This window comes from Podarcis liolepis, assembly GCF_965112155.1.
Source record: "Podarcis liolepis genome assembly, chromosome: 2".
Classification (NCBI taxonomy): Eukaryota; Metazoa; Chordata; class Lepidosauria; order Squamata; family Lacertidae; genus Podarcis; species Podarcis liolepis.
The window spans coordinates 105,545,927-105,573,821 of NC_139555.1; the positions used below are offsets into that span (position 1 = coordinate 105,545,927).

Below are 27,895 nucleotides of genomic sequence, written 5' to 3' on the forward strand. Positions count from 1 at the left end.
ACTACCATCGTATTCCAGGATTCTGTTCCTTCCTCCCATTGGGTGGGCTTCTTAAGGATCACACACCAACCACTGCTGGCTGAGGATGGTGAGACAGCGGATGGGGGTAATTGCCTCTCTTTCATTGCCTTTCTCTAAAACAGACTGTACGGAGGTGTGTATGCTATCTGAATTGTTTTTTGTCCATCCCAGGGGGATCAACTGCAGGAAAGAAAAACCTTCCACTACTCTCTGAAAGACAAGCTAGCTAAACTAGGAATTCTTCAGTAGTGGAGAGCTACTATCAACACAGGAACAGATGAGCAACACTTGAGTTTGGCAGGTGCGTGAGGTAAGGGGCTTCATGTTCATTGGCTACAATGTTCAGAAGGGACAACAGACCTGCCTCTTTAGGTCTCTTTGACATGATAGCCATGTTCAAATATATAAAAGGATGTCATATAGAGGAGGGAGAAAGGTTGTTTTCTGCTGCTCCAGAGAAGCGGACACGGAGCAATGGATCCAAACTACAAGAAAGAACATTCCACCTAAACATTAGGAAGAACTTCCTGACAGTAAGAGCTGTTTGACAGTGGAATTTGCTGCCAAGGAGTGTGGTGGAGTCTCCTACTTTGGAGGTCTTTAAGCAGAGGCTTGACAACCATATGTCAGGAGTGCTCTGATGGTGTTTCCTGCTTGGCAGGGGGTTGGACTCGATGGCCCTTGTGGTCTCTTCCAACTCTATGATTCTATGAGAAACTGGATTTAGCAAGTCAGGTTTATCTAGGTTTCAAGTCCAGTAGGTAGCAACCAACAGCCCCCACCGCAAATACATTTTGTCCTCAGAACCATGCAGTCTTCTGAAATCTAGCGTCATTCATTGCTTCCCCACATTCATATGGTTCCGCAGTTTGTGCTTGCTGTGCAATAGCCAAGCTGCTGGATCGCCTTTTGCCTTGCAAGTCTTCGCCACTGTTAGCAGATGCTTTACTTCTCTTGCTGCTCGGCTTCAGGACCATTTCAACTCCCCCCACCCCCAGCCGAGTCTTGGTGTAGACAAATGCGTGTGAGTAACTGTATAAAGAGTATGAGGATTTGCAATGCTGCACAAGAACATCAAATCACACTACAGGAAGCAGCCCACAAATCCATTTATAGGCTACAGTGCTCTTGCCCACAATGGCAGAAGCTGAACTTGAGGAACCAGCAAAGGGTGTTCTCCTTAAGAAAAAGGGAAATGCTTAAAACAGCCCTTTACGACGTCTAAAAAAAGAAAGCGGAGACATTGCGGTGGTGCAGGGGGGAGGACAGGAGAAACTGTGAAATTTAGTTATTCTTCTCCTTTTGCCAATTAATGAAGCGTCATTAATGTTTTGCTTTGAGGCAGGGAATATTTTGCCAACTTTCACTAGAGGAATAGGCAGCGCTGAGTGTAGGATTTAATGTCATATTTAAGCAAACTGTTGTTTCCTTTTATAAAACCTTCAATACCCACTACACTGCCTCAGTGGCTTAGGAAAGGAATAGCTAACCAACTCCCATCAGCACCAATGTTAGGAATGACTGGACCTCTGGGGAAGGGCCATAGCTCAGTGATGGAGCACACGCTTCGTATACAGAAGGTCCCAGCTTCAACACTGGCATCTCCAGGGAAGGCTGGGAGAGACTTGTGCCCCCAACCTTGGAGAGCAGGCACCAGTCAGTGTAGATAGACAGCAGTGTGGTAGATGGACCAATGTCCGGCTCAATGTAAGTAGAATGTATGGAGGGCCATATGTTAGCCATCTCTACCATGGGTGCACATCCTACAATATACACACCTAACAAATAAAAACCTTTCAAAATAGGTGCATGTGAGCTTTAGAAAAGGTGGAGCAAATCTACCCAGCAAGAATATTATCTTCACTTCAGGAAGGATTAGCTGTTCTTTACAAAGCAACGAGATACCGTCATAACATAATAGAACATGTTCTTTGTAGGGAGCATGGTAATTCGGTTTGCCTTGGATTGGGAGAATGCAGCCTACAGTCTACTAAGGTGAGGAAAGAGCACCTACTCTGAAAACATCCTTTAGGGCAGGCACAGGCAAACCTGGCCCTCCAGATGTTTTGGGACTACAATTCCCATCATCCCTGACCACTGGTCCTGTTGGCTAGGGATCATGGGAGTTGTAGTCCCAAAACATCTGGCGGGCCGAGTTTGCCTATGCCTGCTTTAGGGCAAACACAGAACATTGGTCAATCCTAGTTGCTGGGACACGACAAGAAATTCCATGTACTTCCCAGGCAGCATAACCAGACTCAGCACACCACAGAGAAACCATGCAACCACCGCTTAACTTCAGGAGGCAAGAAGGGAAAAAAAGGCTTTAATAGGGAAGGTCCCAGAGTAAGAAAGTTACAGCAAGTGCCATAGCAAAAAGAACCAAGAGTTACAGATTCCAGCTCCGTCGCGTTTTGCTGACACATAGCCTGGCCCCTCCCATCACAGCTCCCTCTGGCACAGATGTGGAAGGGAATAGAAAGGGAATGAACAGGAGGCAGTGCTGTGCTCAGAATGCTCTGATTGCTGTGGGAGTAAGGGAAAGTGGGCTACAGAGAGGGCGATCTCTCTAGAGAATGGGAATGACTTGGCACAGGGGAGGACTGCCATCTTCAGCACCTGGCTTGCCTGCAAACTCATGATTCCGTTTGGGAGGCAGACCAAGGTAGTCACACCTTGTACCCTTGTACGTTCCAAGTCAGGCTGCCAGTTTGTCCAAAGAGTTGCTTCAGGCCTCATTTACTGGGGCCAAACCTTATAGAGAAAGGCAGCTTTTGTGTGTTATCTGTCAGAGGTGTTTTTTTGCATGCACAGCACTGAGATGAACTCCCGCAACAACTCTTTCTGAGGGCTGCTGGAACAGTCGATCCCTCCCCCCCCCCCACAAGGCCTCGGCCGCTAAGAGACTCAAGTAGACAAATAACAGCAAGTATCAGTCATTTTAAAAAAAGAAAAGGATATCAAGTTGACACAGTCTTAAACAAGCACAGTTTTGTTCCAAAATTATTTAAAAAAGCACCCTCCCCTCCCCTGGGCACGCTGGCGAGCATGGTGTACATTTAGCTGGGACAGCCCCCGCAGGTCTGGCTGCTTCTCATCTCGCTCCCAAACTGTGGCCCTCTCTGAAGCCGCAGCAAGGTGGCTGTGCAGAGAAAATGAGAAAGCCAAGCTGTGGATTCCAGCCCTTAGTCTAGAACTGTGGGGGGAAAGAGAGAAAGAGAAGTCAATTAATTCAAAGTTGCTTTACTCAAATTGATTAATACAGCTTCTCAGAGGCACACACTATTAACAGTCACATACACGGGCTAGAAAAGGGCCTTTTCAGTGTTGGTGCCCTTACTGTGGAATACCTATCCCAAAAAGGCTCGCCTTGTGCCTAAATTATGGTGTTTTCAGGGCTAAGTGAAGTCTTTATGTCCCTGGGCCCTTTAGTGCATTTTAGCTGGTTTCCATGTCATATTGTACAGATATTTTAGAATTTTGACAACATTCAAATTTTAAGTTTGTGAACTACTGAGAAAACTTACTGTATTTAGAAAATTTATTAAATCTCTTTATATTCGAAAAAATCTCGAAGCAACATACAGTGGTACCTCGCAAGACGAACGCCTCGCAAGACGGAAAACCCGCTAGACGAAAGGGTTTTCCGTTTTGGAGGCGCTTCACAAGACGAATTTCCCTATGGGCTTGCTTCGCAAGACGACAGCCCATAGGGAAATATCCGGGACAGCGGGGAAGCGCAGCGCGTCTTCCCCACTGTCCTCGGACCTCCTCCGAAGCCGGGCGGTGGGGCGGGAACGCCTCCTCCCGCCGCCGCCGGGCTTCGGAACGCTGCTCCGAAGCCGGGCGGCGGGGCGGGAACACCTTCTGAAGGCGGGCGGGGGGCGAAAGTCTTTGTCCCCCCTGCCTGCCTTCCCAGGGGCTTTTAAATCGCCCCGGACAGCGGAGAAGTCCTCCGCTGTCCCGGGGCGATTTTAAAATGCCGCCCGCCAGCATTTTAAGATCGCCCGGACAGCGGAGAAGTCCTCCGCTGTCCCGGGGTTTTTTAAAATGCTGGGGGTGGGAAGAAAAGCCCTTGTCCCCCCCCCCCCAGCCTTCAGAAGAGGTCCGGGAACAGACTGTCCCCGGACCTGGTCTGAAGGCGGTTTCCCTAGGAACGCATTAATTGATTTTCAATGCATTCCTATGGGAAACCGTGCATCGCAAGACGAAAAACTCGCAAGATGAAGAGACTTGCGGAATGAATTAATTTCGTCTTGCGAGGCACCACTGTACAAAAAAGAAACAAAATATATTAATAACCAGTGGCCCCAGGTCACCTCAGGGTCATGTGGCCCTGTAAGAAGCACCTTCTCCGATGACTGAGGTGACCACTATTATATAGAAGACAAGGCACTCTTGTTCTCAGGTATCCTAAGACGTTAAGGCAGCCTTTCCCAACCTGGTGCCCTCCAGATGTTTAGGACTCCAACTCCCATCAGCCCAGACGACATGATCAATGTTTAAGGATGAAGGGAGTTGTAGTCCAACACCATCTGGAGGGCCATAGGTTAGGGAAGGCAGTGTTAAGGGCTCTGTACACTAATACTAAACCTTAAGCCTTGTCTCGTGGCATACTGGCATCAACTTTGTAGATACAGAAGTGTCACAAATATTAAATGAACCAAAATGACACAAACACTGCAACACCCTGGAGCAGTTCACTTCTCTAGCGAGAACTTTACAAGGGAAGACACCTGGAAGAGGTTGCTACCAACCTTTTTGCTATCACCTCCAAGGGCTTGTTTGCATTTTCATTGCTATTAGCAGCATGTAACAAGTAATTCAGATCACTTCTCTTGGAACTTGGAATCCAAACAAGCTCCTATTTGATTCCCATTGGAACAGTCCATACCGAGGGTTTTGTGCTCATGAGTACCAAACAAAGGAGCAATTACCGTATTTTTTGCCCTATAGGACGCACTTTTTCCCCTCCAAAAATGAAGGGGAAATGTGTGTGCGTCCTATGGGGCGAATGCAGGCTTTCGCTGAAGCCTGGAGAGCGAGAGGGGTCAGTGCGCACCGACCCCTCTCGCTCTCCAGGCTTCACGCAGCTCTCCGCAAGGTGCGGGAGCCCGGCGCTGGGCTCCCACGGCTTGCGGAGAGTTGCCTGTTCTGGGGGCTGGGGTCGGGGAAGCTCGGGCTTCCCCCGCCCCGCGCCTGGTGGGGGGGGAAAATAATTTTCCCCCCTTTATTTCCTCCCAAAAAAACTAGGTGCGCCTTATGGGACGGTGCGTCCTATAGGGTGAAAAATATGGTACTACTACTCAAGGCTATGTGATGAACTCTTTATAGTCAAGAAGATATCTAAACCTAGGGCTTCTATGCCCACAGACAATTTTGTATCCAATAGGCCTCCCGCTGTTTCTAAAAACATTTCATAAACACTTGTGATAAAGTTCTTCATTTTCATCTCTAAACAATTTTACATGCATACATCATTTTATCCAAATGCCAGCTTTCCATAGTTAAAACCATCCTCAAGGTGGCTTGCAACATGTACATGATTTTGTTTTTTCTTTAGAAGGCATTGCTCTTCTACAGGTGGCGCTGGCAGTCACATGACTTACCAACCAAGCTCCCACAAACCACTGGTGAATTTTGGCATACCATTTTTGTTTCACTTCTGCCTAACAGACCCTTACATTCTTCAGGAACTCCTCTGCCACAATGCGAGCTCTGGCATTGACGGACAGCTTCATCTCGCTGATTTCCTTGTCAATTTCCTCCATGAAATGAATGACAAAATCCACCAGCTTGTGCTTGTACATCTGCTCTGTATGGAAGTTTGTAATCAGGAAGCTAATGTCATAGCCCTGGGATAAAAGGAAAGCAGCATGTAATTAGCATCTATTAAGCAAAGACTCAACAATCACACCTCCTACTCACTCTGACACCAACTCAGCATGGGGAGAAAGGAATTATCCTGCTTTTTTCTCCCTTCCATAAACAGTTTGCAGATATATGTAGTGGGCTTGGCTACATGTAACAGTGAGAACTAGCTATACTAACCACCCAGTCAATAAAGCCAAGCCTTATGAGGAACAGTTGAAGGAGTTTCATATGTTTAGAATAAACAAGAGGAGACTGAGGGGAGATATGATAGCAATCTTCAAATATCTAAAGGGCTGTCGCCTGTGTTTTCTCCAGCTCTGGAGGGTAGGACTCAAACCAATGGATTCAAATTACAAGAAAGGAGAATCCAACTAAACATTAGGAAGAACTTTCTGAAGTTAAGAGCTATTCAGCAGTGGAATGGACACTCTTGGAAGGTGGTGGACTCTCCTTCATTAGATGATTTAAAGCAGAACTTGGATGGTCATCTGTCATGGATGTTTTAGTTGAGATTCTTGCATTGCAGAAGGTTGGACTGGATGGCCCTCGGGGTCCCTTCCTACTCTACAATTCTGAGATTCTATGATAATAAATCCAACAGCTGAGAAGAATCAGGAGAACACACAGACCACACTGGAGTAATGGCCCTAACCCCTGTTGTCTGCCGATACTGCAACACCAGTTATGGAGGCAGCCATTTTAACATCCATCAGTGTATAGCAGCACACACATGCATATCTCCTGTAAGAAAATGCAGATCAAGGCTTTGGTATTCACATCAACTCAGTCATTTGGACTCTAGTGACCAAGCTCAACACAGGGCTGAAACCACACCCTTTTTTGAGTCATACCAGTGCTGCAAGAGGCAAGCTCACTGTTAGCCATTGTCACTGCTAATACTACTGTGGAAGATGTTGGCAGTCAAGCAACATCTTGAAAATAAAAGCCACTCAGTCAGACATCTTATCTCCTGAGAGAGCTTCACATTACTGACAGCAGTGAGGTGTGGGATATGCTACAACAGCTGTCGAAGAAATGGCCTGTGTCACATGCTGTTGCTTTGGCTAAGAGACAACAGAAGAAGCCCTTTGTACCACGCCACTGACCCTGGGTCAGGTCTCCTTACCTCAACTGGTTTCCGACGCAAAATGAAGAAGTTCTCTGCTCTCATCATCATGAAGCGCATAAATTTGTGACACAGGATCTTCTCAATCTCATCAGCCTGTGGAAGAGAAAAGGGACAGCCGTTAGCGTTTTTCAGGTTGGGTTGCAATGACCACCCCACCCCTCATCTCCCCTCCATGCTTGGCTTACCTGCTTCACTGCAATGCTGACTCGCACAGAGTTGATTGACCCTTCAATTAGGACCTTTTCTTTCTCATTCCTGCTGATGATCACTGGCTGCAGCAGTAACTCCTTGCTGCTTCTGCAAACCCACAGAGACAAATCTATGTCAGGGACCACGGAGAGGCATATTTTGTCTCTCCTTCGGAAGGATTCCAGCCACAGCACAATCCAATGTTCTCTTGCCTCCCCAACCATTGAACTTGTATTCCTAAATGCAAGCTCTGCAAGCTTTCACCACTTTTTAAAATTCAGGAGGTGGTGCCCTAAAGTTCTGGAATTCCTTCTCCACAGAGGTGCATCTGGCACCCTAATTGTACTGTTATCATCATATGCTGATGGCACACCTCTTTACCCTAAGCCATTTGACATCTGAGACACATTTTTTAGTGTCCACGCTATTGTAATGATTGTTAGTTGTTTTGAATATGTTTAACATTGTCTCTTTAATCTGTTGTAACCTGCCCTGGGACTTCATGGTGAGTAAGAAATCATATAAACAATTCTTCTTTGGACCAAGACAACAGTGTTAAGTTAGCTTCCAGTGCTTATACCTTTGCCTGGCAGATGTAGATAACATATGGCCTGCTGGCTGCAATCTGCCCTCTGATGCCTGTCCCACCAGCAGCTGATATATGATAACTCAGCCATGCAATAGCTGTTCTGGGTAAGGTACATCCCAGATACAGAGCGGGGCTGTACACTGACAATCACTGTCCTGAGGACCCTGTACAAGGGATTCATTCAACTACTTGACCAGAGGAATTGAGGTAGAACATGCAAATGAGCACAATCAGAGAGAGTTGCTAAGACTCTTTACACAAAAAATCATTAGAAGTGCCTCTCCAAGTTCCATCATATTCACTTTCCAACTTTTGGGGAGACTTTTGACCTAGTAAACCATCTTGTTCATTTTGTGAGCAATCCAATGTCTATGAGCCAGGCAGCTCTAGAATTTGCTCCTGCAGCTAGTCTGCCAGAAGACCGAAGAAGGTCCAAGTCTGGTAGTTGTGGGCAAATGCCTTTCTGGCATTAGTCAGACCACAAGCACTTCCTCTTGTGTAACTGCACTTTAGCTCACACAGAACTGCAGTACCTTTCTGCAGAGTACTGATGTAAACTACCGTACATACAACACACAGAATACAATTGTTCTAAAGATAGGGACATAAGAATGAGGACCAGGAGCTTGCAAGACAGGCACAATAAAATGTATTGATTTTACACCTGTACATTTCAGGCCAACTAATGCACCCATATGAACCATGATGCATTAGTCATATTTGCCTTCTGAGCAAATGTAAGATTATCCATTTGTTTCACAGCTAAGACCTTGTTCAAATATTTCTCTAAACTGATTACTGTACTCACATAATTCAGTAACATTTTGACTAGGGAAATATCTGCAGGGACTCTTAATGCTCAGAATTAGATGGCTCCCTTTACACACTTTCACATAGATTTTATGGCAGTGGGGAGGGAATAAACAGCAGGAGGAGGCAAGCAGAGAGCAAGCATAGGCCTCACTCGTTGGTGGCCATGCCACCTCTTTCCCATACTTAATACAAGTCAGTAGAGTGGCATTTACTCCACTGATTTCTACCAGAATGATTCCTGGGTGAGGCCCCCTCTTAGCCAAGGAAAACCGTCAAGTGAGAGGGCAGGAAGGACTGTCTGTTTACCATGAGTATCTAAGCAGCTGCAGTTTCCCCTCAGCTGCTAACCAGACTTTCCAGCTGAGGAACTACAGGGGGATGGCAAAATGTTCCTTTCCTTGCTACTGCTCTTCATACGGCCATCTTTCTTTTGCTCCCCGCCCAAGACAGTGCAAAAAGGAAGTCAAGACAAGCCTGTGGCTACTTATTCAGAGATGACCCAGGAGGTTGGGGAAGTCTTTGGTTAGAGAACCCAAGAGGATGCAGAAGGAATGGTGATATCTGAATGCTGCAGTCCATGCATAGCTCTTTGAACCAAAGCCTGTGCTGAAATTAGAGAACATTAAAAATGGGCCAGCCACAATTTCAAAAAGTATGAGGATCAGTATATATGGAAGATTGAATTTGTGTAACTGCAGTCACCATGGTCCACTTATGGAATGGAATGAAGCAGTGGCATGACAGTTGACATGCAGAATAGGAACAAGACAAAAATAAAACAAAAGATATAATAATAATCACCAACTGATCAACACTATCCATAGCAGGATGGTCAGATACTTGGGCCACGGAAATTAAGAAGAAGGTTATTGTAAGTCACAAAAATATGATACGATGAAGAGGAATAATAAGCAGAAGTCAAGAAATGAGAAGGTAGAGGGCACTAACGTCATGACAGCGGGGAGAAAATACAAACAGCAAAAAAATGAATCTAAAATTGCAAGCCCCTGGAAAACCAAGAAGAGCTTTTGTGCTGACCAATTAACAGCACACACGAGGACTACTCATAAATAAGTTCTACTTAATTCAGTAATGCTTACTCCCTAGTAAATGAGGTTAGGACTGCAGCCTCAAATGTTCCACAAAATAAAAGTTATTTTTTAAAAATGGGATTGCAGCCTTTTTAATTTATTTGATTTCCCGCCCTATCTTTTAGGGTCTGTACCCTTCAAAGGTGGCTTACAAGTCAGCAAAACACATTGAAACTCTAAGATTTCAAAGAACAACAGATAAAACAGATTACCACAGTGTAGAACTCTTTTTTTAAAAAAAGTATTTAGGGTATGGGAAACCTTGAACAATGGGTGGTGAGAGAAAGGTAGCAGAATTAAGATGCACACCATCTCTCCACCAGCAACCTATCTTGACAGCTATCATTTCACTTTGGAGCGCATTGCAATGTGGAAACTTTTCAGTCCCCATGGCAACCTTCAGGCCCTTCCATTCATTCTCCCTCGACTCCACCTCCTCGGTTTCCGCACTTCCGTATGCGGCTTTTATCCCCCAACCTTCTGCCTGCATCTGCTGCCTCTGCTTCCCGCAATGAGCCCTTGAAGGACCGTTTCCATCAGCCGCCCTTTCGCTTCGCGCACATTGCTTTAATCCCCGGTATTAAAGGTTTAAAAAAACAACAACACCCGTTCATCAATCGACACCAATTCATAGCCATCGGAAAAGAAGAAGAAGGGGGTGCCGACAAGGCCGAAGGAGACCATTCCCCCTCCATTCAAAAAAAGCACATTATTATTATGAGCAATATTTATTATGCTGCCCCATCCCCGCCCCCAATACCCACCACCACCGACACCCACCTGACTTCCACCTCCGGCTTGTTGTGCCGCTCCACCACCTGGGACGAGAAGTTCTCCAGGCACAGGGCGGCCTGCAGGGTAGCGCGCACAGCATTGAGATAAGGGCGAAGGGTGGCAGTCTGCAAGGAAGGAGATTCGACAGGTTCCCCCCCCTCAAAATAAACGTCGCACCTTTAAAAGCGCCGCCCGTGACGTCACCGCGCACCCTCCTCCTCCTCTGGGCAGCAAGAGGCCTTTTCAGCCGGGCCTGGGCGTCTCCCCTCAGCGCCAAGCTTCCCTTCGGAGCCCCCTTAACTCCCTCCCCGGGCCCGGCAGCGCCTCCCCTCCTGCCCTGACCGGTTACCGCCAACGGACAACCCTCCTCCCCTTCCCCTTTCGGCGGGCCTCGCGCTGCCCCAGCCAGGCCCTGTCAGCCAGACCCACCGTCTCACCCCCTCGCCCGCCCACCCACCCACCCACCCAACTCCCTCACCATGGCAGCAAAGGCGGCAGCGGCAACAGCCGAGGGTCTTGGTCCCAAGAACGGAAGCGGAAGTGGCCCCCGCCAAGACGCGGAGGCGGCGCGCGCGGTGGGGTGGGGAGGGAGAGAGAGAGAGAGAGAGAGAGAGAGAGAGCCTCGTTTCTGGAACGCTCCAAAATCTTTCGCGGAGGGGGGTGGATAGGTGGATGCGCGCGCTCAATACCGGCTCCTCTCGCCCCCGCCCGGTTTCTGGAATTAGGTGAGGTCGGTGTTTTTTAATACAGTGTCGGAAAAGAACGCAACCAGCCCTTTTTGTCTTTTGTCGTTTGCTTTCCTCGCTCTGTCCCTCCTGACCCACCCCTGTTCCTCAGTTGGTACGACCGAAGCCTCCCCGTCTCCATATTTGGGAACGAGAGAGGTGTGGGCGTGGTCGGAGGGGACACGGGCCAATAGCAGGAGGCTGAGGGGAAGGAAGAAAAAAAAAAAAAGCTCTGTAGAACTTGACTCTCGGCCAATAGGGGCGGGGCGGCCGAGGGAGCGTCCAGCCAACGGGAGGCGCCGCAGGAGGGGCCAGGAAGGAAGTGAGCGGAGCTGAGGAGGAGGAAGCAGTCCTGCGGGGTAGAGCTCGGTCTCTATCTATACAGTATAGCCTTCGCCTTCCCCCACCGTGCAGTCGCGAAGGCGCCCCGCCCGCGGCGCTGCTTCTCCCCTTCCCTGTGCGCATGCGCGGGCCTTGGGTGAGTGTAACCCGGAAGGAGCCCCTGAAACCGGAAGCTACCCCAGCAATCTCCCCCCTCCTTCCTCCAGCGCCCCCTCCTGGCCTCTCCCCCCCCCGCTCATTCATCACCTGTTTCTTCATCCTGCACATTGGGTCCGTTTTTCCAGTGCTGCTTATCCCACCTTCCAAACCCTCATTGCTTTGTGCTTTTCTTCCCTTGCACGTTTGTGCCTTAACCCTGCAGAGGGTCTCCCCTCCCACTGCCCATTCTGCGGTCCCTTTCCCACCTGCTGATCTTCTGTAGACTAGCTTTGCCTTCTCGTTCTTTTTTCCTCCTCCTCTTTTTCCTCCACCTGCAATCTGCTTGCTCACATCCCTTCAACACTTGTCCCTCACCGTGTCTCCTTGCCCGCCCGGCTGATGATACCTGTCACCATGTCTCCATCGATGCAGGTTTCCTGGTTGTGAGCCGCCTCCCTGTCTCTGGTTATCCGTAGGGTAAGAGTTCTCTGTGCTAGCCTGTGTCACTTGGCCAGTTAACCATTATCGTTTTTTCTACAGTGGTACCTCAGGTTACATACACTTCAGGTTACATACGCTTCAGGTTACAGACTCCTCTAACCCAGAAATAGTACCTCGGGTTAAGAACTTTGCTTCAGGATGAGAACAGAAATTGTCCTACGGCGGCAGCAGGAGGCCCCATTAGCTAAAGTGGTGCTTCAGGTTAAGAACAGTTTCAGGTTAAGAACGGACCACCGGAACGAATTAAGCACTTAACCCGAGGTACCACTGTATTTTGTTTTGCTTTTACTCCCTGCTTGTTTTGATCCTGCGTTTGGCACCTGCGTTTGTTGCTGCTCCGTTCCTTCATGTCACTTTCTCTTTTTGCAGACCCAGCTGGCTGCACCATGTCTGAGCTAAAGGACTGTCCCCTTCAGTTCCACGATTTCAAGTCTGTGGACCACCTGAAGGTGTGCCCTCGCTACACAGCTGTGCTGGCCCGTTCGGAAGATGATGGCATCGGCATTGAAGAACTTGACACCCTGCAGCTGGAGCTCGAAACGCTGCTGTCTTCTGCCAGCCGCCGGCTTCGGGTGCTCGAGACTGAGACCCAGGTCAGATGGAAATCAAGCTGCTCCATAGAAATGAGATGCTTTATTTCAGTGGTTCCCAAACTTTCCCCCCTCATGGATCATTTGAAAATTGCTTAGGGGCTTCCTGCTGTAGCAATTCTAATGTGCTGAATGGTTTTTAATTGGATTTAATTGCATCTTTTAATTGCATCCTTTTATTCATCTAGAATGCAGTTTTTTATAGAATGAAAATCATAAAACAGTATAAGCAGTTAAAATAGAATTAAAAATTGATACGAATATTTAACACAGCGGTTGTGGCATCTCCTGTTTTCAGCCACAAATCCACATATATGTTGCAGACCACCTGAATGATGATTGCTGTCCAGTGGTGGTCTGTGGACCACAGGTTGGGAACACCTCCTTTATCACATTCAGAAAAGGGCAACATGATTTATCAAGGGGTGTTGGAGCAACTCCACTATGAAGAAAGGTGGCAAAGTTTGGGTATTTTGTTTTGAGAGCCAGTGTGGTGTAGTGGTTAAGAGCAGTAGACTCGTAGTCTGGTGAACTGGGTTCGCTTCCCCGCTCCTCCACCTGCAGCTGCTGGGTGACCTTGGGCCAATCACACTTCTCTGAAGTCTCTCAGCCCCACTCACCTCACAGAGTGTTTGTTGTGGGGGAGGAAGGGAAAGGAGAATATTAGACTCCTTAAAGGGAGTGAAAGGCGGGATATCAAATCCAAACTCTTCTTCTTCTTTGTTTTGTTAAGAGGGACATGAGAGAGGTATAGAAAATTATACATGGTGTGGAGAAAGCAAATAGAGAAATTTCTCTCTCTCTCCTGATACTAAAAGTCTGAGACATCTAATGAAGCTGAATGTTTCAGGAGAGACAAAAGGAAGTGGTTTTTCACATAGCACATAGTTAAGCTATAGAATTTGGTCCCACAAGATGTAATGACAGCTAGTGACTTACCGTATTTTGCGCCCCATAAGACGCTCCGGCCCATAAGACGCACCTAGTTTTTTGGGGGGGAAAGAAAGAAAAAAATTTTTATTTCCCCCCCCCAGGTGCGGGGCTGGAAGAACCAGGTCGGGGAACAGTGGGAAGGCACGCTCTGCCTCCTCGCTGTCCCCCGAGCTTGTGGGGCTGGCGATGGGGAGGGCAGCTCTATGCCGCCATCCCGAGCGGGGCAGGACTTAGCGCCCCGCTCGGGATGGCGGCGTAGACCTGCCTGCCGTCCCGCGACGGCAGGCAGCTCTGTGCCGCCATCCCGAGCGGGGCGGGACTTAGCGCCCCGCTCGGGATGGCGGCGTAGACCTGCCTGCCGTCCCGCGACGGCAGGCAGCTCTGTGCCGCCATCCCGAGCGGGGCGGGACTTAGCGCCCCGCTCGGGATGGCGGCGTAGACCTGCCTGCCGTCCCGCGACGGCAGGCAGCTCTGTGCCGCCATCCCGAGCGGGGCGGGACTTAGCGCCCCGCTCAGGATGGCGGCGCAGAGCTGCGCTGGTCCCAGGACCGCACGCAGCTCTGCAGGGCCACCGGGAGCGGGGCGGAGCTTCTCCCCCGGCTCCCGGTGGCCGGGCAGAGCTGCGCTGGTCCCGCGACGGCAGGCAGCTCTGCGCGGCCACCAGGAGCGGGGCGGAGCTTCGCCCCCGGCTCCCGGTGGCCGGGCAGAGCTGCGCTGGTCCCAGGACCGCACGCAGCTCTGCAGGGCCACCGGGAGCGGGGCGGAGCTTCTCCCCCGGCTCCTGGTGGCCGGGCAGAGCTGCGCTGGTCCCGCGACGGCAGGCAGCTCTGCGCGGCCACCGGGAGCGGGGCGGAGCTTCGCCCCCGGCTCCCGGTGGCCGGGCAGAGCTGCGCTGGTCCCAGGACCGCACGCAGCTCTGCAGGGCCACCGGGAGCGGGGCGGAGCTTCTCCCCCGGCTCCCGGTGGCCGGGCAGAGCTGCGCTGGTCCCGCGACGGCAGGCAGCTCTGCGCGGCCACCGGGAGCGGGGCGGAGCTTCTCCCCCGGCTCCCGGTGGCCGGGCAGAGCTGCGCTGGTCCCAGGACCGCACGCAGCTCTGCAGGGCCACCGGGAGCGGGGCGGAGCTTCTCCCCCAGCTCCCGGTGGCCGGGCAGAGCTGCGCTGGTCCCGCGACGGCAGGCAGCTCTGCGCGGCCACCGGGAGCGGGGCGGAGCTTCTCCCCCGGCTCCCGGTGGCCGCGCAGAGCTGCGCTGGTCCCGGGATTGCAGGCAGCTCTGCGCAACCCTCGAGCCGGTCTCCCGAGGGTTGCGCAGAGCTTCCTGAAGCCTGGAGAGCGAGAGGGGTCGGTACGCACCGACCCCCCTCGCTCTCCAGGCTTCAGCGAAAGCCTGCATTCGCCCCATAAGACGCAGGCACATTTCCCCTTCATTTTTGGAGGGGAAAAAGTGCGTCTTATGGGGCGAAAAATACGGTAGATGATTTCAAAGGGGGATTAAGCAAATGTTCTCCCTCTTCGGTCAGAGGCTGTATGCTTCTGAATAACACTTGCTGCGAATCACAAGTGTCTGTTAGAATTCCTGCTCCATGATTGCAGTCATAGGATTGTTGTCTATCACATGACGTTATATGTTTTGACTCCATAGACTGAGATGTGACAGAGACAGGATGTTTGTGTTACTGTGTTCCGTGAAGTGGGACTATTGTCCTTTTTTTTCTCTCTCTTTGCTGTCTGATGTTAGAGAGAGAGGGAGCCATGTTGCAGTGCTCCGTGTGTGTTTATATGTAAATAAAGTAGATTAGCCAAAATGCTGAGTTGCTGAGGTCTGTCACGCAACTGTGCAAACTCTGCGGATCCCGAAGTGTGCTGGTGTCGGTTGGCATTGGTTGCTGTGATGTTCAGGCAGAAGAAAGCTTTTGAGGCTCCTGAACGATCGACCAGGAGGGAGAGAACATGCCAGTCGGGCATGTGTCTCTGCCAGGGTCCTACTCGAGTGTAGGCCGAGCTCCTGAAAGTGTTGAGGACATTTTGTACTCGGGTTTTGTGGGCTCTTCCATCCTTTCCACCAGTAGCAATTGATGGAGCTAAGGCCTTGCAAGAGTCCTAGGGCTGTATCCAAGAAAGTGGGATGACTTCTGCTCCTGCAATAGAATTCGCCCAATACATTATCCCCAGATGTACACTGCAACCCCCCAAAATCTGCCCAGGAAAGCCTGCAGAGGGAGGGCAGGTTCTGTTGTGCAACCAGAAGTTCTTCCACTTGCACAGTTAGTTTGCTCAATTCAGCTCCTAGATGTGCAGAAGGGGGAGGTGGGTGCAAAGAAGCTGGACATCATCTAGAAGGTCTTTTTCACATGCCTGCTACACTCCCTGATTCTAAATACGGATTTATATATATTAATATCTTGCTCTAGCACAGTGCATTTCAAGAAGAAAGTGCTTGTTACCCTCTAAATGTTGTCTAGCATGTGGCATTGCCAGTGATGGAGCCACCTTTTTCTGTCGAAACCTCTTCCAACACCTGAATTCCCCCCTCCCCAGCTCAGGTGTGCTATGAAAAGAAGAATGCAGTGCAGGAGTCACTGGGACCAAGGAGATGGGAGCAGTTTTGGGGCAGTGACTTAGCAGCCTGTGAGTGAATGAATGAATGAATGAATGACTATATCGCCTTTTTCTCTTAACAGGGACTAACAAAGCAGCTGTTTTGGTTTTTTCCAGATCTTGACAGATTGGCAAGACAAGAAAGGAGACAGGAGATTTCTGAAGCTGGAAAAAAAAGAGCATGAGTTGGGCACTCCTGTCAAACATGGCAAACCCAAGAAACAGAAGCTGGAAGGGAAAGGAGGTCACAGCACAGGGCAGGGTCCCGGTCGGCCCAAATCCAAGAACTTGCAGCCCAAAATCCAGGAGTACGAATTCCCAGATGACCCAATTGATGTGCCCCGTATCCCCAAAAATGATGCACCTAATAGGTATGTGGGAGAGGGATTTCCACTGCAGCAATAATAATGAAAAATACTTTGTTACATATAATCTGCATCTCTTGAAGGGAGAATCTATCTATCTATCTATCTATCTCTCTCTCTTTGCTGGACTGCAAAGAAACCCAAAACACTCAAAGCGGTTTACAAAATGGAAACAAGAAAATCAAGAAAAGTTTACAATAATACTTTAAAACGTACAAAAAGTTAAGATACTGCAACCAATTAAAATTTGTATGAGCATCTGAGTAGGCTTGTTTAAACAAGACTGTTTTTAGCCCAAAAGAATACAGCGAAGGCACCTCCTTGAAACAGATACACCTCTGCAGCAATGAAAATGTATTTTTGAAAGCGGTCGATTTGAAGATGTAACCCATTGTTTTGCCCGCTGGTATGCAGATCAAAGGAAATGAGTTGCGTTACATATCTCCGTACAAAACCCCACAAGATATGGTTGGAATATTGCTGGATAATCAGTTTTATATTACAGTGGTACCTTGGTTTACAACAATAATCCGTTCCGGAGGTCCGGTTGTAAACCAAAACTGGTTGTAACCCAAGGCGCGCTTTCGCCAATGGGGCCTCCAAAAAAAAGGGGGGTTAAAAAAATGGGTTGTAATCCCCAAAAAGGGACACACACTTCCGAATTTGACGTGGCTGTAATCCAAAACGGCTGCAAACCAAGGTACTACTGTCCTTTAGTGTACTCCACTGAGGAATTTAGGTTGTCTTTTCCTCTTGTTGGCCAGAGTACCTGAGCTACAGGTGTGTATATTTCTCAGTGTTAGTGTCCTGCTCTCTTGTTTGCAGGTTCTGGGCTTCGGTGGAGCCGTACTGTGCTGACCTCACCAGTGAGGAGGTGCGTACCTTAGAAGAGCTCCTCAAGCCACCTGAAGACGAAGCAGAACACTACAAGGTAAAAATCAGCTTGATTGAGACACTTCATTCAGCCTGCCTACCTGCCCCTTCGCAGCCAAGTTTCCTGACGTCCACCAAGTAGCCCTTTTTATTTATTTATTTAAAAAAATAATTTTAAAATTTATTTTCCATTTAATCATATACATTCACATTCATATTATCTACTTTACCGCCCAGGCTCTTTAGAGCCTATCGGCTTCCTTCCCTCCTGCCACATGGCTTTCAAAATTAACCTTTATATCATTGCATTTTGTACGTTATCCAGTTCTAATTGCACTCATTACATAATGGTTCAAAATATAAATAAATATAAAGAGGTGGAAAGTTTCTCATTTCAAGTCGTCGGACAACCCTGCTAGTGAGGTTAATTGCTTTCAGATACCGTATAAATTTACTCCAGTCCTTTTGGAATACTTGATCGTCCTGTTTTCGGACTTTTCCTGTCAGCTTCGCCAGTTCTGCAGAGTCCAAGTTGCTGTAACTCTCTTCTTATCTTTGAGACTTGGCTATTGCTGGATATGGAACTTTTATAGCCTTAACACCAGCCAGATATGTGAGACAGCGGGTGCCAAAGTGAAGGGAGCCTCCCCACACGAGCCACCTCCGTTATCTTTAGCTGCAAGGTCACATGTTGATGCTTCCCAGATAACACAACCAGCCTCTTGTTCACATTCCCTCTCTTGACCTCGGAAATTCCCCTGCTTCATGAAACACCTCTCTTGTCATTTATATATTTTACCTTGAAAGGCTTTTATCTGTCCTTTGTACCCAAGAATTCAACATGGCCTTCTGCCATAAGATTGGAAGAATAAAAGATGCAACAGCTGGGGTTATATAAAATACCAAAGCCAGCTTAAACAACAGCTGTCACATTATTGTTATTATTTTTTGATTTGGTATACTGCCCTATATACCCTAAGGGTCTAAAGGCGGTTCACAGAATAAAATCAAGATATAAAACCACAAAATACCTAATAAAAATAAAAACAACAACCTAATAGCTTCCCCCACCCAAAAAAACCCCCCAAAACATTTTAAAAGGGCATAGGAGGTAAATCGGATCAACCAAAGACCTGGTTAAAAAGGCACGTTTTTGCCTGGTGCCTAAAGGTGTATAATGAGCATCAGAGAGTCACAGAATCGCAGAAATGTAGAGGTGGAAGGGACCTCAAGGGTCATCCCAGTCCAGCCCTCTGTAGTGCAGAAATCTCAGCTAAGGCGTCCATGACAGATGGCCATCCAACCTCTGCTTAAAAACCCCCAAAGAAGGAGAATCCACAACTTCCGGAGGGAGACTGTCATGCAGCTCTTACTAAATGGAGATAAAACTTCACATATACCCTCAGTAACACCTGGCGTTGGCAAGATGAAAGAGCTCTCCTCTGCATCTATCTTGCATCAGTATTTCATTTGAGCGTGGGCAGTGTTACGTCTGCCCCTGCTTAACATGGCTCTCCTCTGTGGTTTTGCCTGCTCAGCGGGCTGCACCTGCCATTGGGCGTGTTGGATAACTGTCCTAGGTGGCAAGCAGACAATTTGTGTGCTCCTCTTCCCTTCTTTGCCTGTTGACCGCTGCATTTAGCTACGATGCCTGTCTCAGTTGCCTAGCGAAAGGTGATGGGGATATCACTAAAAGCAACAAAAGGGAGGGTGCCTGATACATTGAGGGGCGCAATGGAGTTCAGCACGGAGCAGGTTTGTTGGGGGAGGGAATAAGGTAGTGCACATGGTGAAATGGAGGCAAGGACTAGCAGGAGGAGGAAACGGCAGAGGGTAGGGCAATGGGATTTGTGTGGAGCTACATCCGGGGATGTGGGTGGCGCTGTGGTCTAAACCACAGAGCCTGGGGCTTGCCGATCAGAAGGTCGGCGGTTCAAATCCCCGCGACAGGGTGAGCTCCCGTTGCTTGGTCCCAGCTCCTGCCCACCTAGCAGTTTGAAAGCACGTCAAGTGCAAGTAGATAAATAGGTACCGCTGCGGCAGGAAGGTAAACGGCGTTAATGTGCGCTGCTCTGGTTTGCCAGAAGCGGCTTAGTCATGCTGGCCACATGACCCGGAAGCTGTACGCCGGCTCCCTCGGCCAATAAAGCGAGATGAGCGCCACAACCCCAAAGTCATCTGTGACTGGTCCTAACAGTCAGGGGTCCCTTTACCTTTACCAGCAGGCAGGAAGAGGAAACGGTAGAGAGGAGGGCAGTGGGATTTGTGTGGAGCTACATCCGGGGAGGGAGGGAGCAAAACATCTGGACATTGATGAGCGGAGGCAGAGTTAGACTCGCCGTTCCACCCTGTTGTTGCACAATGTGAATGCACCGTTTTCCTGCCCCTATAGATCCCACCTCTGGGCAAGCATTACTCCCAGCGCTGGGCCCAAGAAGACATGCTGGAGGAGCAGAAGGACGGGGCTCGAGCCGCCGTTACTGCTGACAAGAAGAAAGGCATTTTGGGGCCCCTGACAGAGCTGGACACTAAAGGTACCCGAGAGCCTTCTGCGGAATCTTGTGCCATCTTTTCTGGGGGACTTCGCAGCTCACTAATAGGGGCCACGCTTTATATGTCACCAATACGGCGCACACTTTTATGTATCGACATACCGCGGGCTTCATGCAGCCCTGAGTCAAACTTTGTGTTCCCCTGCAGGTCTCTCTCCCTGCCACACCTGAGCTGTTTAGCCCTAGGAACAGCTGAGGAGGGCTCCCATGGGCGTGCTTCTTCGCCGTTCCCGGACAGCCAGATGGGTGGGAGGCACATGGCAGGATCACTGAGATCCCGTCGTTTGCCTCCCGCTTCCTGCTTCAGTTGGCACGGTAGCACTACTCAACTGTTCCCAGCACTAATCAGTTGGAGAGGCAAGCAATGTGCAATTGATTGCTGTCATAGATGGAGGGGAAAGTTGGCAGGATATTGGTGGGCAGGGAGGCAAGGAGGGAGTGAGAGAGGGCAAGAGAGAGAGAGAGAAGGGGAGGACCCAGGCCCTGACCACACCTACTGGGTGCCCTGACCCCTCCAAGTGGCCTTTGATCCACCGTTGCATGTAGTGCTTTAAATCTTCCCCACCCTTCCTTTATGCAGATCAGCCTGCGGGTGTGACTCCCAGTTAACTAAGGATTCTCGGGCGGAAGTCTTCGGATAGAATCATAAAACTATAGAGTTTGAAGGGACCAGAGTTTCCCAAACTTGGGCCACCAGCTGCTTTTGGACTGCAGTTCCCATCATCCCTTACCGCTGGTCCTGCTAGCTAGGGATGATGGGAACTGTAGTTTGAAAACAGCTGGAGACCAAGTTTGGGAAACCCTGATCTAGTCCAATCCCCTGCGGTGCAGGAATAGGCAGCTGTCCTGTACGGGGATTGAACCTGCAACCTTGGCATTAACAGCACCACGCTCCAACCAACTGAGCTATTATTCCCCTAGGCTAGCAGTGCCTTTAAGGTTTGATGGCCCTCGGCTTGATGGACTGCTCATCTAGGTTGGTATAAGGTTCTTCCTATTGACTTGTGGTGCACCCAAAGGTTTGGTTTCCCCTACGGCCGCGTGGTTATTATGGGAAAGCCCAAACTCTTCCCACTACAGAACATTCCTATGCAGTTGGGCGTCTGCCTAGGGGTTCCCGCTTTTGCCTAAGGTCCCAAGCCAACCAGCCCATCCTGCTACTCAACTGCTCCTTTGTTCCCACAATTTCCAGATGTTGACGCTTTGCTGAAGAAGTCCGAGTCCCAGCATGAACAGCCTGAGGACGGCTGCCCCTTTGGACCTCTGACCCAGCGGCTTCTGCAGGCATTAGTAGAAGTAAGCAGACAAAATCCAGACTGGGTCCTCCTTTGGCTTCAGCAGGCCCTGATTTCTCGGGGAGAGGAGGTGGTGGCATCAGAAGGCCCAAGACCCTGTAAGCCTCACCTCTCCCATCTTCCCTCTCTCTGTGTAGGAGAACATAATCTCCCCCATCGAAGACTCGCCTATTCCTGAGATAGCAGGCAAGGACTCTGCAGCTGATGGGGCCAGCACTTCCCCCCGCAGCCAAAACAAGCCCTTCAGGTGAGCGCTTTGTAGGATAATAATAATTATAATTAATAAGTAATAACAATTTATTATTTATATCCCCCCCTATCTGGCTGGGTTTCCCCAGGCACTCTGGGTGGCTCCCAATCAAATGTTAAAAACACAATACAGCATTAAACATTAAAAACTTCCCTAAACAGGGCTGCCTTCAGATGTATTTTAAAAGTCAGATAAAGTGGTACCTCGGGTTAAGAACTTAATTCGTTCCGGAAGTCCATTCTTAACCTGAAACTGTTCTTAACCTGAGGTACCACTTTAGCTAATGGGGCCTCCTGCTGCCGCCGCGCCGCTAGAGCACAATTTCTGATCTCATCCTGAGCAAAGTTCTTAATCCGAGGTACTATTTCTGGGTTAGTGGAGTCTGTAACCTGAAACATCTGTAACCCGAGGTACCACTGTAGTTGCTTATTTCCTTGACATCTGATGGGAGGGCGTTCCACAGGGTAGGTACCACTACCGAGAAGGCCCTCTGCCTGGTTCCCTGTACTTCTCACAGGGAGGGAACCACCAGAAGGCCCTTGGAGCTGGACCTCAGTGTCCGGGCTGAACGATGGGGGTGGAGATGCTTCTTCACGTATACAGGACTGAGGCCGTTTAGGGCCTTAAAGGTCAGCACCAACACTTTGAATTGTGCTCGGAAACATACTGGGAGCCAATGCTATTCTCTCAGGACCGGTGTTATATGGTCCCGGCGGCCACTCCCATTCACCAGTCTAGCTGCCGTATTCTGGATTAATTGCAGTGTCTGAGTCACCTTCAAAGGTAGCTCCACGTAGAGCACATTGCAGTAGATTCTTGTTCCTTTTAAATCAGCCTTCTAGAAATCTGGTCCCTTCTCCCTCATTGGCTCTTTTTGGGGTGCAGGCTGGGGGAGTTCCGAATATAGTCAAACCTTGGCTCCCGAATTCCTCCGTTATTGTACATTTCGGCTCCCAAGTACCGAAAACTCGGAAGTAACTGCTCTGGTTTTCAAACTATTTTCGGAAACGGCTTCTAGGGAGTTTTTCCCTTTTATCTCCATTGACTTTGCTGTCCGCCCTTTGATCCTCGGTTGTTGAGCGCTTCGGAAGGTGAATGGTCTTCCGGAACGGATTACGTTTTACAACCGAGGTTTGACTAAATCAAACTGTAAATCATGACTGTATATCATCACAGCAACCAAACTCTAAAAATGGGTTCCAAATCTTAGCTGCGTAAAAGGGCAGCTGTGAAAACTAACAAGCAGTCCAAGTTATTTGCCATCGGAGACTTGTAAAAAAACAGGACTTAAAAACAGAGAAAAATATTAACCTTTCATCTCAAAAGTGGCTATGTTGGTGACAGCTTCGTGGGAAAGGTGGCACTGTCAGGTGGTGGGGTAACTCTGGGAAAGCTGTCAGTGCCACCCCCCCCCACACACAAAAGCAGCCCAGGACTAGCCACTGGCGTCACCTTTATTTACAGCTTTTGTATACCGTTTTCTGTCACAGGTGACCTTGAGACGGCTTACAAATGATAATATCAATGCAAACCATGAGACACAATTGGCTTTATCCAGCACTGTCTCATCCCCCTCCACTCCCCTGCGTGCACACGCACACACACACCTGGCACGCTCCCAAAAACTGGTGGTTGGGACCCCTCTGGAGCAGATTTGGGGAGAGGAGACGAAGAGGAAATCTGCTGCATGAGTGGGACCCGGTGAAAACATAAACTACAAAACTATGCTAATTTTGCATACCGCTAGATTGCCAAAGAGAGCAATCAGTTCCAACTATACGGAAGGGGGAAACCGAGGCTGAGAACGAATGACTCAGCCAAAGCTTACCAGGTGTTCCAGTTTACTAGACCAGTGTTTCCCAACCTTGGGTCTCCAGCTGTTTTTGGACTACAACTCCCATCATCCCCAGGTAGCAAGACCAGTGGCCATGGATGATGGGAATAGTAGTCTGAAAACAGCTGGAGACCAGATGTTGGGAAACACTGGTCTAGACCTTATGCTCTGCTCCCTGCCACCAGACCTCTCGTGGGTGCTGAGGTTTCCCTCACCGTGGCACCGCTTCTTGTGTCCTCTCGCAGCGTGCCCCACACCAAGTCTCTGGAAGGCCGCATCAAAGAAGAGCTGATTGCTCAAGGCCTGCTGGAGTCGGAGGACCGGCCTGCTGAGGACTCGGAGGACGAGGTGCTGGCCGAGCTGCGGAAGAGGCAGGCTGAACTCAAAGCCCTGAGCGCGCACAACCGAGCCAAGAAAGTTGAGCTGCTCAGGTGGGAAGAGGAGGATAATGATTTCTTGCCCATCCTTCACCCCTATCCCCCAGGGTGGGTGGCAACATTGTAAAAATGCAAGGTTGAAACCGGTTAGAATAATTTACCATTTTTAAAAAAACAGATGTGGGTGGAGAATCTAATAGCCTCATCCCTTTGCCTTCTTGGCCATGCAGATGTTTTTTGTTTCATTTTTATTGCCCTCCTCCTCCTTGGGGGTTGGTGTTCCGAACCAGAGCTGGATAAAGATGGAAGCACAGACTGCCGCGGCTTAGGGTTTCCATGGTGTGGTTGAAACCTTCCCGTGTTTTATCCAGTTTGGGACCGCTTTGCGTTAAGGACCACCTTTCCCCATAGGAGCTTGTCCGGACTCTCAGATCAGCATTGGAGACCGTTCTATACATGCCACCTTCCAAGGAGAGCCGGAGGGTGTCAGAAAGAGGCCTTTCCTGCCTTATCCTCCTGTCAGTGGGATGCTCTCCTCGGGAAGGCCTGCCTGGTGGTTGAGCCAGTGTGGTGTAGTGGTTAGGAGCGAGGAGCGGTAGACTCATAATCTGGTGAACCGGGTTCGCTTCCCCGCTCCTCCACATGCAGCTGCTGGGTGACCTTGGGCTAGTCACACTTCTCTGAAGTCTCTCAGCCTCACTCACCTCCCAGAGTGTTTGTTGTGGGGGAGGAAGGGAAAGGAGAATGTTAGCCACTTTGAGACTCCTTCAGGTAGTGATAAAGCGGGATATCAAATACAATCTTTTCTTCTTTTTATTTATTAAATTTGCCCTCGTTTCAGCCCCAGGCGAATATGGTTTTGTTTTCCTGGGCATGTGAATGGCACCACTGACCGGATTATTTAAATACAGTGGTGCCCCGCAAGACGAATGCCTCGCAAGACGGAAAACCCGCTAGACGAAAGGGTGTTCCGTTTTTAGGTGCTTCGCAAAACGAATTTCCTATGGGCTTGCTTCGCAAGACGACAATGCCTTGCGAGTTCCTGCGGGTTTTTTCCCCTTCCCCCCCCCTTTTTCTAAGCCGCTTATCTGCTGATCTGATCAGCAGATAAGCCGATAAAAGCCGCTAATAGCGCTAATCCGCTAATCCGTCAATGGGCTTGCTTCGCAAGATGAAAAAACCGCTAGACGAAGAGAATCACAGAACGGATTCTTTTCGTCTTGCGAGGCACCACTGTACTGCTGTGTGTCAAATATAAATAAGTTTTTTTCTTTAATTACCGTGTTATATTCCGGTTGCAAATCTGCTTTGGGGGTTGCTTCCCATTGCTGAAAAGCAACCCGCGGATCCCGCAAACCCCCTAACCCCTTGCAACCCTTTGCAGGCTGGCCAAGGAGGAGCTGCACAGACAGGAGCTGCGCCACCGGGTGCGCATGGCTGACAACGAGGTGATGGACGCCTTCCGCAAGATCATGGCCGCCCGCCAGAAGAAGCGCACCCCGACGAAGAAGGAGAAAGACCAGGCCTGGAAGAGCCTCAAGGAGCGCGAGAGCATCCTGAAACTGCTTGATGGCTAAGCCCTCGCATCCCGGGGTCGTGTTAACTGGGAACCCCTTAGCCCAAGCGCCTCCATTTTGAACCGTGGTGTAGGCCCCAGCTTTAAGGGAGGCGACAGCTGCAAATATGGACTGCAGCAGCTCCCTCCATTCAGCTTACCAGCATCCTGTTGCAGCCAAGGACCTGGGCAGGCTGGATTTGGCCTGCTTGCCACCCCTCCTTCCTGTGTGTGGCTAGGAGCACTCGTTGCATGGTGAGCTGGGGCAGGGGGAGCCTTGATTGCTGCTAAAGTTGGCAGTTCCTCCTCGGACATCGGCAGGGCCATCTTGTGGCTTTGGAGACGGGGAACGGGACAGAACCTACGAGTCGGGTCTGATCATCGCACAGACGCTTCCGGGATTCTGCCTGCAGCGTATAAACTTGTGGAGGTGGATGGCTTCGGATTCTGTTTCATATTTTCTGCCCCTCTTTCTCCACGCTGCATGCGAACCTTCGGAGGCTGCAGAGACAGCGAAACCTCGTAGGTGGCGGCCAGAATTCCCCAAGCGCCTGAGTGGCATTCAGCTGGGAACAATTTGCCACAACACTCCGGTGCCCTAATCTGGGACAGACCCAAGTTAAAGTGGCCAGTGAAGCTCAGAAACTGGAATACCTGACCCCTAGGCAGTGTAAATAGATGCCTGAAGTGTGTGGAATTGAGCAGTAGAGGGAGCTGCTTGTCTCCTGTAGGGTCTCAGCCGGACTGTTCCCCGTTGGCCTGTGACAAATAGTGAAGGTCCCTGCGCTGTGGAGGATGGTGGGTGTTAGTGAGCCTGAGAGGCAGCCCTGACGGCTTTCCTCTGCTCCCTGTCCTGCTCAGCCTCTTCCTCTGGTGGTGTGATGTCTTCTGCCCCTGCTTCCCCTTTCTCTGATTGTCTAAAGGACCTACCGAGGGGTTGGCCTTGGTGTGGGAATCGAGTAAAGGGGTCCCCTGGGTTCTACGATGCAATGGCTGATTGGAAGAGGCCCTAGGGCAGTACGTTCCCTGTAGGGCAGAGCAAAGCAGGTGGGATTTGGCATTTGGGCAGAAGGGAGGGGCTGGAGTGGCCTTGGCTGGGCCTGCACCTATCCCAGCCGCACAAGAAAATCACTAATGAGAATAGCAGCTAGAACCCACTGTGGAAAGCCGCTGGGTATAGAGAGGCATCTTCCATTCTCTGCGAACCTGTGTCTTGGCTCCCCTGGCAACATCCTGGGAAAAGGCGCAGACCTAAGAAAGCGAGTGGGGAAGAAGTAAAACATCAGGGTCTCTTTCCCCACCCCCTGTGGGAAAGACAAACAAGCAGGAGCTGCCTTAAGGGCAGACTTCCCAGATCCACGGGGAGAGGGAAAGGGAGGGGGCAGAGCAGAGATCACCTGAGATGGGCTGAACTCATGTAGAGAACTCTCAACCCTGCCAACTGCATAATATCTAGCCGGCTTCGGAGGGCATACAGATCAGGCTAGGCCAGCACTGCCTTTTCTTCCTCTGTTGCCTGCCAAGAGCGGTTGGAATGGTCCTGCCCACTCTGCCTAAGTTTCACCTTCTTCTTGCTCCCTTTATATGGCATTGGGGTGTCAGGTGATTGACAGGCCCCACTGGAGGGGAGGGGCCAGGAAGCTGAGGACCCAGCGCCCTGCTCCCAGCTTTACGCAGCTGGCTGCAAGTGTGTGTTTACCGTTTACTGTAGTCATGCCGTATTGCGGCGCTGCGCAAGGGAGCCTCAGACTCCGGCTGGCAGCATAGCACAATTCCAACACAGCAGTAGGAGGAGATTGAAGCAAGGCTTTGGGCTTCCTCTTGGACACACCTCACCAGCTGCATCTGCAGACTTCTTCCACCTCCGCTGACTTTACCTCCTGAAAGTTTGATGGGCAGCTGATGGCTGTCTTAATTAAGCATACAATGCCTATATTTAAATATGCACTTGGGGCCTGTTCTCTCCCCCCCCCCTTTCACGTACCAGCAACTTTCAAACACTTCCTGCTGTGCCTGCCTAGAGGAGGTTTCAAGCCTCATTGGCCTGTGACGTGAGGCGACTCTGGGAACAGATGGTATTGGGGGCTGGAAAGGGCAGCGGCGGAGAAGCCCGGAGGAAGGCCTGGCATTTGGGAAAGGATCACATGAGTTCTTCACACGCTGCGGTCTCTTCCAGTCTGTGTCAACATGGTGCCTCACTAGAAATTCTTCCAGAGTGTCAATAAACCCATGACTACGAGAGCAGCTGGTGTGTTTGGATGTAAACTTTGTCAAGGACCGGAGGGTTTGGCTAGGACCCAAGAGGATGTTACTGATAAATTTGAGTGCTGTAGGAGAAATTGACAGAAGCTGAAGGGGATCTAGCAAACCCCACCCTAAAATAGCACGGGAGACTTTGGAGCAGGCTAGCCAAGGCTCTGGATGTATTCTTGAAATATAACCAGGTGAGCCCAGACTCGCAGGACGGAAAGGTCAATATTACTGGGAA

At 49.9% G+C, this 27,895-nt stretch overlaps 2 protein-coding genes across 12 annotated transcripts; one reads left to right on the top strand and one right to left on the bottom strand.

The window, feature by feature from the left end:
• The first annotated feature begins 27 nt into the window (after positions 1-27).
• TADA3 (transcriptional adaptor 3) lies at positions 28-27,651 on the top strand. 11 transcript variants are annotated; one of them, XM_083492941.1, is made up of 10 exons: positions 28-106; positions 193-331; positions 12,556-12,779; positions 16,424-16,677; positions 17,497-17,602; positions 19,937-20,078; positions 21,289-21,392; positions 21,529-21,638; positions 23,721-23,906; positions 25,237-27,651. In XM_083492941.1, exons 3-10 carry the CDS (start codon positions 12,573-12,575, stop codon positions 25,427-25,429), a joined length of 1,302 nt encoding a protein of 433 aa, XP_083349067.1. In that variant the 5' UTR covers positions 28-106; positions 193-331; positions 12,556-12,572; the 3' UTR covers positions 25,430-27,651. The 11 variants fall into 11 exon arrangements, with proteins under 11 accessions (XP_083349067.1, XP_083349072.1, XP_083349071.1 ...); XM_083492946.1 differs by having other exon boundaries at positions 12,562-12,779; XM_083492945.1 differs by having other exon boundaries at positions 193-322.
• Positions 2,319-11,340, bottom strand: ARPC4 (actin related protein 2/3 complex subunit 4). The gene is made up of 6 exons (XM_083493585.1): positions 10,959-11,340; positions 10,487-10,605; positions 7,210-7,321; positions 7,022-7,117; positions 5,706-5,876; positions 2,319-3,217 (listed from the first exon to the last, which is right to left on the bottom strand). Exons 1-6 carry the CDS (start codon positions 10,959-10,961, stop codon positions 3,212-3,214), a joined length of 507 nt encoding a protein of 168 aa, XP_083349711.1. The 5' UTR covers positions 10,962-11,340; the 3' UTR covers positions 2,319-3,211.
• Positions 27,652-27,895: the final 244 nt, after the last annotated feature.